Here is a 13,263-nt window from a genome sequence, read left to right on the forward strand (position 1 = left end):
CAAAAGTTATCAATGATTTCCTTTAATTCTTTGTCTTTTATCTCAAATATTTTATCGTGTTGGAGGTGCGTGAGTTAAATTATAAATAATAACTGTTCACGTTAGGTCAAACCAAATAAACTTGATTTATCCTACAGAGACCCTGCGTCCTCATACGGGGACGTTACATTTTATGTGGCAGCTTATTCTGTCTCATTTGAACCTTTATCCTCAGAACTAGATGCTAATTGGTGTAAAAACACGATAGAGGTCAGTTCAGTGGATTCATTCTGCAGCCAATCACGTAACAAAAGAGCAAATCATCAGATTTTACAGTTGAAACTTATAATTTATGTTTATTAAATTTTCTAGTTTAATATGATAAATGGGAGTTGCAGTCATTATATTTGTTCATGTCATTAACAACAGGAGACAGTTACAAAACAAAAAAAGAAAAAAGAGAAAAAAGCATGGGGCCAAGAACTAAGCCATGGGGTACTCCGTGTCATAAATGCTTGTGCGTTCCAGTTGTATTCAAAAGTCGGAATTTCTGAGTTCTGAGTTGGAATTTGAAATCGGATTTTCTGCTCAGGAAGTCGTAGAATCCTCACTACCGCAGAGTTGAGTTTCCAAGATGGCCGCCCCATGTGTGTAAACAGTAGTTAGAAACTCCTGTAATATTCCAGTTATTGGCTCTTCTGATTAATTTTTGCTGCATTTTGTTGCAGACAGTATTTTTCCACATACATGTGTTGAAATGCTGTTCTAGTGTAATTTAAGTATTTCATGTGTTATATGGGAACTACAAGTCCATGTCGCGCTAACAACGGATAAAAACAATAGCCTGGTAAAACCAAAACGTGGCAAAATGTGATTAATAGTGTATTTTTTTCTGCATTTACATTAAACAATTAAAACTTTTAAATATTTTTTATAAATTTCTGCCTCATGTGGTCTTGTAGACTTCATCACTAGTAAAAACACTCATGAGTTGGTTCAAGTTATCTGTTCCATTTACAATTTGTCTAATTAAAATAGCGTAAATTTAGTTTAATATTATAGCAATAACATTAAACTAAAACAAAAAAAAAAGATAAGATAAGATATGTCTTCATTCATCCCACAGTGGGGATGGTTCAAAATACCTTCTTGGCCTTTATGACAGTATTTTATTTTACGTTTTGCTACTGAGTGATATGATGCAGGATACATCATAATTGAGAGCATTAACAAAACCATACATCTTATTATCCACTGACGGAGCAGCACACTTTCTGATATCAGCCAGTAGAGGGCAGCAAAAATCAAGTCTTCACCCCAGACACAGGAACAGAAGAAGGTGAATGAAGGGAGAAATCTCACATAAATTAGATAAGCACATGCATCAGATCCAAGAACACTATGATATGTGCTGTTTGTATCTGTTCTGGTAAAGGCAGCGAGGTTAGATTATTCATTAAAATGTCTTTTTTTAAAAAAAAAAAAAAAAGCCTGTGTAGTCCCAGAGCTCGATGATTCATCGATAGCACACAACGAGGATGTGCTGCATGCTGTCTGGAGACTCTCTTATGACAACATCCTCAGACTTAATGTTTCCCGTGGGCCCTCGATGTCAAGTCAAACCTAAATGCAAGCCAGTAAAGTCCACAAATAGCTTAAGGCAGGAGATCTGGCCACAAGCTGACAAACTAATCAGGCCCAAAAGTGTTAACTCTTTCGAGGTAGATAGTGGAGCTGTTGGCACGTTGTCACGCGTGATAAGTAGTTCCTTCAGTGTCACAACGATCAACCAAGTTTGACTGGATACAGACATCAGAAACCTTTTTTGGATCCGGGTTGTGACTTGCCACAGAGGTGTGGGTAAAATAAGTGAAAAGTGGAACTAGCACATAACTAATGTGCAGCGCTAGGTGTCTGAGGACATGATGACAAGGTGTGAGACTGTTCCCATTCACTTCACACAGGGAGATGATACTCTTAGCTCCTCATCCAAGAAACACTGTCCCAACCCTCCTCCAGAGAGCACTGCACAACATAAACATATGGTATTGTTGCTGTTTGTGATTTATACTCACATAGACTGAGAGCTACAGCAATAGTGGATCAAGAATTTAACTTTAATTTGACGAAACCTATTTTATAGTGTAGTTTTAAATAAAAAAATTAAAAAAAATCTATGAAAAATGAATTCTTAATTTTGGAAACAGAAGTCAAAAACATCATTAAAGCTGCAGCACAGAATGTTTGTCTCCCCCTTCTGGCATTAAGAGTAATTACACAAACACCTACAGTACAGTTCTTTATCCAAAAAAGAGCAACCAAAATGGTTTATCTGGTTCATCAAGTCTTTTTTATGTTTCTGTTTTTATTTATTTAAAACTTTTGTAGAAAGTGGTAACTTCAATTTATAGACCAGTCTTTAAATTGTGTTGATAATCCAAGTAAAACTAGACTTATTATAAATAATTTACTTTTTCCTGAGTAAAGCAAACGACTAGCAAGCGCACATCGCTAACTAGCTTCAAATGCTCAAAAGTGAAACACAAAGAAAGCAAAAACAGGACACCCTCTTTCATATTGGTGGAAAAAAGCATCCCATCAACCAATCAGGAAATGATGTGTCAATGGTTGCTAAGGAAGAGGGAAAAATTGTGGGAGTGACGCTATATTCAGTCTATGGAGCAACTGCAACCAAAGAGAAAGAAGAGATTTGGGACTTTTAGATATTATTACTTATTGTTATAGTTTCGTAAATGGTTGTAAATAGTTGCACTACACCAGAATGCAACCATAGGAAACAGACATAAAACTGTGGTATAGTGCAAAATACAAAGAAGATTTAATTGTCAAAGATAAGTTCTTGACAAGTGCTTGAATGTAACAGACACTCATTTCAGTTTTAAATCCTCCACTGCAGTTTGAAAAAGCTAAATTTATTCAACTTTATACAGATATAGAGAAAATGTAAAATGCTTTGAGATCTTAAAACCGATGTCTTTTATTTCAACAACAAATACAATGACAATATCTGAGATAAAGGCTGAGGCAGACTGCAAGGACAGACTGTGTAAAGGCCGCTGGAGGCTGTGTGACAGTATGTGTTATGTGTCCGTATATAAGACATGAAAGAAATACACCTTCTGAAACAGCATCACGTCACGTTTACATCAGCGTCAGCAACAAAAGTGGAAGACGGAGCGTCCAGTCGGCCCGGTGCCGAACAAAGGAGCAGACAAACCTGTAAGAACAGAGTCAGTGTGAGACATGTCAGCAGCTTTATTCACAGGTCAAGGCCAAACGTCAGCGGGGAGAAAGAAAAGCATGTTTACAGAGATGATGCGATATCTGGGAAAATGGACTTGGACACAGTGAGCCAATGCTGCACGCTCACAGGGACAATGCTAATGTAGTTTATCAGACACAAGGACACAGAGGATATAATTAAATGTGCAGGTATTCAATTATAAACCAAAGTATTGGATCATTTGAAATCTTGAAATGATGACACCACTAAATGAATCCTATGTATCATGAATACTGTATGTATACTAGAGTTAACAGTAGCCTGTTAAATAGTTAAGACCAAAACGATACAAGGAGAGAATACTAGATGAGATACAATACTATGTGATAAGATGTGAAAAGATACAATATGAGAAGAATAGATGAGAAAAGATATGATACAAAAAAATACAAGAAAGAAGAGGATAAGATAAAATCAGATGAGATACGATACGATACGATACGATACGATACGATACGATACGATACGATACGATACGATACGATGCAATAGCTCCGGTAAGATATGATACAAGAAAAATGAAGATAAAATCACTTGTGATAAAATATGACACGAAAACATAAGATTATACAACATGATGCAATATGATACGATGTGATAAGATGTATGAAGATGTGAAACATTACAATATGAGATACGAGAAGATCAGAGAAGGTGAGATACGATACAATAAGATGTGTGAAGATGTGAACCATCTTCAACAAGATGCAATGCGCTATGACACGAGCCCATGAGGTGAGATACATTATTATACAATACTACAGGATAAGATGTGAAATGGTGGAACAAAGGTTATGAGATGATGATGAAAATACAAGAAAAATTTAGATAAAACCAGATAAAATGTGACACGATATGATATGTGAAGATGTGAAACATTACATTATAATATGAGATGATGCGATGTGTTATGATACGACACTATGCGATAAGATGTGAAGGAGATGAGATGCAAAACAGTATAAGATGATATGATGTGATATGATAAAATTGAAGATAAGATAAAATAAGATGAGATGTGATACGATATGATCTGTGAAGATGTGAAACATTACGATATAATATAAGAAGATGCAATGAGATACGATACTAGACACAAAAAGATATGGTACGATACGGTAAGATGTGAAACCATACCACGAAATGAGTTCTGTGAATAAAATTGTTCCTTCTGAGCGGGTGAACAAACAGGACGGAAACATCCTCTCCGTTGTCTTTGCAGTGACCTTAAAGATGATGCAGACGACCTGAGGCTGCAGGAGTGGACTTAAAATGAAACATCACCTGTCAGACAGGTAGGAGACAAACCTCTTATCTCCTGGACGACCACAGGCAGAGCTTTAACCCCTTTGTTCAAACTCATTTTTGATGAGTTGTCATGTAACTTCGTCTGAATGCATTCATCCACGTAAAGCATCGCTGCTGAGATCTGGATGGTGCAACTGTTTACTTAGAGACTTGAGACTGATGAGAAGTGTTAATGAGACGTGTGCAGTGTTAAAGTAAATTGATTGCACGGTTGATTATGTAGTTTTTCTGATGTCAGATGTCAGAATTCATTGCCAGTTTCAAAGCGTTTCATCATTTGATGCAGTGATGAGTTTCACAGGTCACTTCCTCCACGACGTTTACAATCAGCAGCAGCGAAGGAAACTCTTTCGTCACCCTAACAGATGGAAAGTTATTTTCTTTGTGGCGGTGGAAGAAAAGTTGCAGCCGCACCTGACAACTAACGTCCCCCGGGTGTTGTCTTTGGGGGCTGAGGGGCTGAATGGAGCGTTATTGTCCTCTGTCAGTTGTGACACGGTGACAGAGGAGGGGGCGATCAGCGTTTGAAAGGGGCCGTCGGACGCAAATAAAAAAATAAAAAAAATGACAAAGGATGAAAGCTACAGCGGCTAAAAATAAACCCCGGCAATGGGAACATGACAGTTTTGATTCACAAGGTGAAAGTGAGAGAACAGCAACGCACAAAGCAGCAAAGGCATTCAACACTAGACTTCCTTTGAACAAGATAAATGAGATTGGCCCTTGGAGGAGAAACATGGTGATACTGTATTCTCAGAATGAGACGTCTAATTATGGAGAAATATAAATTTAAATCAAATAATATTTATTTGTATAGAGGCTTTAAAACATAGGTTATAATGACACATGGACAAATAGAATGTAAAGAATAAAACCATATGTTATGTAAATTACAAGCTAGTACCAAATAAAACACAATAAACGAGAATAAAAATTGCTCTTCAAATAGTTGCAAATAAAATGTATTAAGACAATATAATATCATTACACCTTTATCAAAGTTATGTCTTATTAAGGGGCTGAGAAGCTCTTTGTATGTGTGAAATTCACATTTAATGTCATGAAGAGTCTTTACGCTCATTACTTTTACATTCGCATGAAACAAATTATTGCCTCAATCCGACTTTAACTGGACAACTGCGCATGTAAACACATTAAACTAAAAAACTAAAATCAGAGTTCTCCTTATCTGGTTAAGACCCCCAGATAATACGACTGGAAACTGATTTTCTCCGGCATGTACACGCCTTAAATGGACTTTAACTAGACAACCTGTTTGTGCATGCTCCACAACCGCTGCGCAAAAACATCCAAGAAAGCCAGTTGCAGAAGAAGAAGGGAAACAGAGCTGGTAGAAGAACCTGTGGTATAGCGCCATCTTACCTGCACCAGAAGTAGCGCACACATTACATACGAGATTTAAAAAGCTGAACTATTATCCATCTGGTTGTAGTTTGAAATGCTGGTCTGTTACATGAACGACTCCAGTTGTTTATTATACGACATAATGGGTCATCCAGAAAGGGGGCTGTATTAACCCGCTGAAAAGACACATATCGCCACCTAGTGTGGAGGAGGAGGACATGTTCACGTCAGTTATTAGATTTCCTCCGTTGCACGTAAACTGGGACCAGGACCTCATTCAGAAAGTCTAATTTTTTAGCATAGATCGATTAATCCGTGCGTGTAAAATGAGTGAGTGTCTAATGTTCATTGTTTTTGTTGTTGTTGTTGTTGTTGTTGTAAACTTAGCTGGGGTCAGCTGGGGTAGTGTTTTATAAAACACTGTGGCCAAACTGATACTGGTGAAGACGACACCAGCATTTTAGATTATAGCAGTGATCGTGTCCGTCCTGTATGCAGCATTCGGTTAAATTAACAGCATATTAAATGATGGAGAGGAGCTACAACGCGGCGTGATGTGCTGAATCAAGATAATCAGAGGTGGAAGAAGTACTAACTCAAAGTCCTTAGTGCAAAATGTGGAGGCACACAGGTGCTACTAGCACCAGTAAGTAAGTGTTCCAGTAAAAGTACTGGCTGCCGAGGTAAAAAGGGGCTGAATGAGGGCTGCATCATTTCATTATTTCATTTCATTACTGGATGGTGGTTTATCATTAGCATGACAGCAGCAGTTCAGTTGGTCACGTGCAAGAACTTGTAGTTGTTGTTATAGTGTTCGACGAATGCACTGGAGTAAAAACTATAATATTTAAAAGTGAAATGTAGTTTGAATGGTTCCTTGTAAATTAAACCTTATTCTTATTAGTATTACTTTTATTCTTATTCATTCACTTACTATTCTTACTATTTTAATATTCTTACTCAACTTGCATTCATTGTTATTTATACACTTACTATTCTTATTTCCATTCTTATTCTTATTTATAGCCTGACTAGTCTTACTTTTATTTTAAGAAGTTATATTCTTATATGCTTAATTGTTTTTTTTTATATCCTTACTTTAATTCTATTCTATTTTTTCTTAATTTCCTTCTTCTTCTAGTATTCATGAGCGTGTGTCATCACGTACCTTTGTCCACACATTTTAACAAATATTACATTTTATTTAATTATACTTTCCACACATAAGAACACAGAATTTTCCATTAACATTTGCTCTCGTCCTGGAACATGAATAGTGGAAAAAAAAAAAAAAAAAAAGTTTAATCCACGAGAGCAGGCGGACAGGTGTTAACTCATCCTCCGTGTTAGGTGAAGTATTGCCAGGACTTCAGGGAGGTATTAAGTGATGCAGACACATGTGTGAAGGAAGGCCCTTCACACGTGGCTCAGCCTCTTGATGAACACCCGCGGGGCCTCCAGGGTTACACAGGTACATGTTTTGTTTTTCACTTAGCTACACTGATTAAAATGTGGAAGACAGTTACCATGGGCGTCTCACCTGTGGAATTAATTATCGGCGCAAAGATAGAGGACGGCCCGCGTAGCCTCGGCACACTTCCCAATAAACAAGCTGCGCCGTAGCATCTGCCATCACATTTACGTGCGACTCTAACCAGGTAGGAACATCTCTCTCTTTCTGCACTTACTTCTATCTCAGCTTTAGTTGAAAAACCCTGCAACACGTTTCCTTTTCAGAAGGTTTTTGGTTTTTATCCTTGCAGCAGAATGCCGAGCCAACTTGAAGGAGCCATGGACGCACTGATAACAGTTTTCTACAACTACTCCGGAAATGATGGAGATAAATTCAAGCTGAACAAGGGCGAGCTGAAGGAACTCCTGAACAGCGAGCTCACCGACTTCCTCACGGTAAAGTGCACGTTTCAATTTTTTGTTGTTGTTGTTGTTCCTTTAAACTGATTTCAAATCTGCTGCAAACATCATCCTAATTATTGGGGTTAGTGTGACCCTTCACACTTCCTTTATTGATCCCTAATTAAAGACCAGCGGTAATCGTGGTAATTGGCTTCAGGATATTTGCCACTTTGCCTAAAATTAGATAATGCTGCTCTGAAATGACTGAAAATGAGCGTTTCGTCCTTGCTGGAGGAAATAGTTTTTCCATCGATCGGTTTCCTGCTGGCTGTCAGATTGTTCTCACTTCCCAGCACTATGGGAAAACAAAAAGGGATGCGGAGAAGGAGATAGATGCGGCCATTTAAGACGAGTCTCGGGCCGAGGGTCCGCGTGATTTCGCATGATTGACCGCAGCCTGAGCCCTCTGATGCCTTCAGATGGCTTTTCCTTTTTCGCTGCTCGCCCTCCCTCATGCGCGGTGGGAAGCCTCAGGTGTTCGCACATCATCATCATCATCATCATCATCAGTGGCCCATATCACCTCCAAATATAGACACCCCCGTGATGTCATCGCATCCCTGTGGGCTACATTCACCTCTGAGAATAGACACAGCCGCAGCGAGACACTTTCCTCCTACTGAAACTTCAGCAATTGAGAACCGAGGCTTGATAGATTACTATAGATAGATAAATATATATATAAATTCATTATAGTGCACATATATATATATATATGTAAAAAAGATTGGCTGCATCTTGATGGTGTCTGTGCATCCTGCTTAACAGAACTTTACTCAAACTAACTTCTAATGTTGCTTCCAGACAATTAAAACTATATTTTTTTTAAAAAAGCGCACAGCTGAGGGGATATTTCCTTCAGTTGTGGCATGGATTTTAATTTTAACCTTTGCTGAGGTGCTGACTTTAATGAGACGTAAAGATCAGCGCTGCCTCCGAGGTTAGAGGGCGGATGAGTGGAGGGAAAGGAAAGGGATGAGTCGAGCCTTGCGTCCGGAGGAAATGAGCAAAACACAATAAACGTGATCAGCTGCAGCTCATGTGTCATTTAACATCTCCACTGGACACTGACTGAGTCGATATTAAGCTGGAATAACAATCAAATACAGCGCGGCTGCGTGGATATTCCCGATATTATGACCTACACTCAGGGTGCGTTGATTGGTTTTAATTGAGCGAACAGGGATCAGACGGCTCAATAGCACCGAGTAAAACCCCACCAGACTGCTTCATTATTAGCATGATTACTTGTTTTCAATCTTTCCCGTTTTGTTTTCAGTCTCAGAAAGACCCGATGCTGGTGGAGAAAATCATGAACGACCTGGACTCTAACAAAGACAACGAGGTGGACTTCAACGAGTTCGTCGTGCTGGTGGCCGCCCTCACGGTCGCCTGCAACGACTTCTTCCAGGAGCAGAAGAAGAAAGCCAAGTAGAGGCCTTTAGGATTCCAGCTGTAACAACGTCCCACCAGTCTGTAGCAGAGTTTCCCCACAGAGTAGGGTCGTGTATGTAGTATCTACTAATGAAGATTAAAAAAAAAGAAAGAAAAAAGTTGTCGTCTGCAGCCTAGAGCTGTGGAATGTCTGATCCTTTTTAAAACACGTCAATGTTGATGCTATCGTCACTTTTTTTTGTGCATTTTCTTTCCACTTTGTTTTCTACTGCTCATTAATTAATTCACTGGCATTTCCCCCCCTTTTAAAAAGACTCCTCCGTCATCTGAAACCGTGCCCCCGTCCCAGCTGAGGCGCTCCCTCTCGTCAAATGTCAGCTTTTTTGTGTGTTTTTCCTGATGCCGCATTAAGTGGGAAACATTTTTGTCCCTTGTCAGGTTTGGTGTCGGCCTCCGTTCCCCCGAGGAGAAATACTTTTTCCACCCGACCAAAATTAGAGCCATGGAAAAAAAATACGGTCACCTGTTCTGTTCTGTTCTGTTCTGTTCTGTTCTGTCAGTGATGATGGTTTTTACTAAACACCGTCTGTAACCTTTAAGGCTTGTAAACATCTCTTGTGCAATAAAATGTATTTTATTGACTTTTGTTATGACAAAGTGATTCAACCTGAGACAGACTCTGAGCAGCGTTGAGATTAAGACTAAATGAACAGCAAAGTATCCTCTGCAAACAACGGCCTGGGACTCCTTATTGATTGTTATTTACCAAGTGGAAGCACCGGTTCAAGAAAAAATCCTTAAAAAACCATGCTTAAATAAAAGTTTAACACTTTAACCCACTTGGAGTGAATGTGATTCTGCAGAATAAATGTCTCTGTGAAGGATGCATTGTTATACTCTTTATTATAGTAAGTTCATACCTGCAACATCAGTGGTATTTTACTATTGGCTGGTCGAAATGGAGCTACTTTTATTGTTTGACTGAACAATTGTGGATATTTTTGGATTAATTTACGCAAGTTTTTCAAAGATATTGGATTCTATACTATAATATTTATATATTATAAAAATATAAAAACCATACATTATAATATAACAAAGAAAAACAGCCTTCTAGTCACTTATGCGTATTCTCCATAGCTATGAATGTGTGTTTAATGACTCATTAAAGATTTAAAACAAATTGAATCCCTTTGAATATTCAGTTTTATTTATTAAAAACAACTTATATAGATAGAGCGGGTAAGGAATAGAACATTTGTAGCATAAAGCCGCATAAAAAGGCAGGTAAAGTTCAGGAACTTCAAAATAAAAGTTCTTTTCCTTCTACGGATTCTTTTCCACTTTTTACTTCACTACGTAACAACGTACGTACGTACGTCCTAGTAACGGTAACTATGGAAACAAGACCTGACAAGTAAATGCTGAACCGGTGTGGTCGGACACCAGGTACCCAAAGAGTTGTCGTGTTGGGGGGGGAGTCGTGTTCTTCCCGAAGCCGAAAAACACAAGAGGAGCCTTAAGTGGATGAAACAGTGTGGAAGGACCCACTCACAGTTAAATGTCAACAAGCACACGTAGTCTGCTCCGAGGTAAGGCTAGCGTGGGCTAAAGCCACAGTGATAGCTAGCTAGCTAGCTAGCTAACGTCGAGCTAGCAAGACGCTCATTTAAACAAAAACTGTATATCGACGTTATGGTTACTGTTGGTGAATATTAGTTATATTAGTGCCTAATGCCTAGTGTAAGCTAGCTAGCTGGTGAGTTCACGTCAGGTAGCTAACTTTAGCTCAGGGATCCCAAAACTACGGCCCCGGGGCCAGACCCGGCCCGCCAAACCAAGTGGAGTGGCCCACTTAAAGGTACCAGACAATCCCTTTAAACTATTTATTTATTTGTGTTTTAATTTCATTTTCCTATCGCATATTAAAGGTTGTCATTCTAATAACATTTTAATTAGACACTATGAGACCTGCCACCGAGGCCAGCATTATATATATTATAAAAATGTTAGCTTCTGTGTTGGGTCTCAATGCTGGGAACTGTCTCTAATATTAGTTTACATCAAGGTTGAACACAGCGTCCCAACAGGCAGTTTAAACTTCCTTTGTTTTCGTCTTTCATGTACATTTTGTGAATGGATGGACATCGTACTACCTGAGGCTAGTGACTGTACATGTACATGTTCTCTGTCTTGTACATTCCTGTCCTTGTGCTGCTGCTACAGCCAAAGGAATTGTGAGCGTCCTTTAGACTTAACATTTAATAATATAAATAATGATATTGAAACTCCTGACCACTTTCTTTAATAACTACGTAACAGAAAACCTGTAGTTTTACTTTCAGTACTTGAGGAGCAAATATTAAAATAAATAACTTCCATTATCGTTATCTGTTAGCAATTCAACACTTTTTGTTGCAATTCAGTACTTCTTGTATATATGCCAGTACTTGTATATTGTTTATTCTATTCTGTTTTTATATTTTTACTCGTTATTTTTATAATTTTACTTGTTATTTTTATACTCCTATGTTTACTGTTGCGAACTGTAATTTCCCCATTGTGGGACAAACGAAGGTTTTTCTAATTCTAATTCTAAGCGCAATACTTAAGTACCAACAAGGATGAATACTTGAATACTTCTACTTAAGTGTGGTGCTTAAAGAACACTTCAACTTCTACTCAAGTCACTTTTATGATAGAGTACTTGTACTTTTACTCACATCTGTGTCTCTAGTACTTTATACATGTCCGCTAAACCGTTTGTGCGTATGTGTCCGTGTCAGGTTGCGTCTTGCTAGGGATGACTGCTGCCATCGAGGAGTGGTGGGTTGGGGGTGTGTAGTCTGGTCTAGGTGGGGGCTACATGAATAAATAACATCCACATGAATGAATTCCTGGTCCAAAAGTTTCCCAGCAGAACACTGAGTTGCCACAAGATGGTTTAAATGTTATTTACTTCTCCTGTGAGTGGTTTTAATGTTGTGGCTGATCGGTGTATAACACCAGTTCAATACATTCAAAATGCAAATCAGTTTTATGGTCCGGAGGTCAAGGACAATTCAGGTATTGGATCATTTTACCTATTTGGATCTTGATCACTGATGGAGAGCAGTAAAAAAATAGAATGAAGCAGCTATAAATAGAAATACTCATGTTACTTTCCTCATCTACGAGTGTGTGAATATGTTCCAAGTCCATATTATTATTCAGAGCCGCTGTGCTTTTCTGGATGCGACCTCCTCATCCGTGCCGCGATGACGCATGGCGATCCCAGCGCCTCATGGACCACCTGGGTCTGGCAGCGTCAGCCGCCCGGCGCCGACCGTCTTCCCCTCCAGCAGAAACCGTCGAAAGACGAAAAGCGTTTCTGAAAGGGTTTTCCTCCGTTTCACCAAACCAGACCCCGAGCTGCTGTGACGCGGAGGAAAATTAGCCTGATTCTTTTATGCGCGCAGATGGTGCTCGCACAAACCCTCGCCGTTACAATGCAATTTGTGCGTGATTGGCTGTAATGGAGCGGGATAATCAGCCTGCCTCCTATGGGAAGATGCCAAGCGCTAATTATAAAAATTTAAAAAGGTTGCAATCAATCCCGAGTGTCATTTGATCATTTTTAAATGTGGATATTTATATTCTCACTCCTATACTTGGCTTCCACTTCCACACACAGTTGTCTCTTTATTTCCTGCGAGCGTCATGTTCAGGAAGTGGCTTTCAGCAGCAGCAGAGCAGAGGAGAACTTCTTTTTTTTTATTTTTCTTCCTACAAATCAAAAGTTTGAGTCAGAAGTCGTGACCGGCTCCTCGTTTCCTGCGTCTGTACAATTAGGTGGAGGGTAAAAAAATCCCCCAAATTATGCGACTCCATTAAGACCAGGATGCCTGCACCTGAGGTCTTTAGATTCCAGAAAACAGTCAGATCAAAGGTGATGATTTTCAGACGAGATTAAAGCAAAATCTGAAATGGATTCGCGAGAGAGAAATGAGCTGAATGAG

The 13,263-nt window shown here is 39.0% G+C and overlaps 1 protein-coding gene across 1 annotated transcript; it reads left to right on the forward strand.

Moving 5' to 3' along the window:
* Positions 1 to 7,257: 7,257 nt before the first annotated feature.
* On the forward strand, positions 7,258 to 10,389 carry s100z (S100 calcium binding protein Z). The gene is made up of 3 exons (XM_047570008.1): positions 7,258 to 7,614; positions 7,720 to 7,864; positions 9,150 to 10,389. Exons 2-3 carry the CDS (start codon positions 7,724 to 7,726, stop codon positions 9,303 to 9,305), a joined length of 297 nt encoding a protein of 98 aa, XP_047425964.1. The 5' UTR covers positions 7,258 to 7,614; positions 7,720 to 7,723; the 3' UTR covers positions 9,306 to 10,389.
* The last annotated feature ends 2,874 nt before the right edge of the window (positions 10,390 to 13,263 follow it).

The sequence above is a fragment of the Mugil cephalus genome, chromosome 19 (assembly GCF_022458985.1).
Source record: "Mugil cephalus isolate CIBA_MC_2020 chromosome 19, CIBA_Mcephalus_1.1, whole genome shotgun sequence".
Classification (NCBI taxonomy): domain Eukaryota; kingdom Metazoa; phylum Chordata; class Actinopteri; order Mugiliformes; family Mugilidae; genus Mugil; species Mugil cephalus.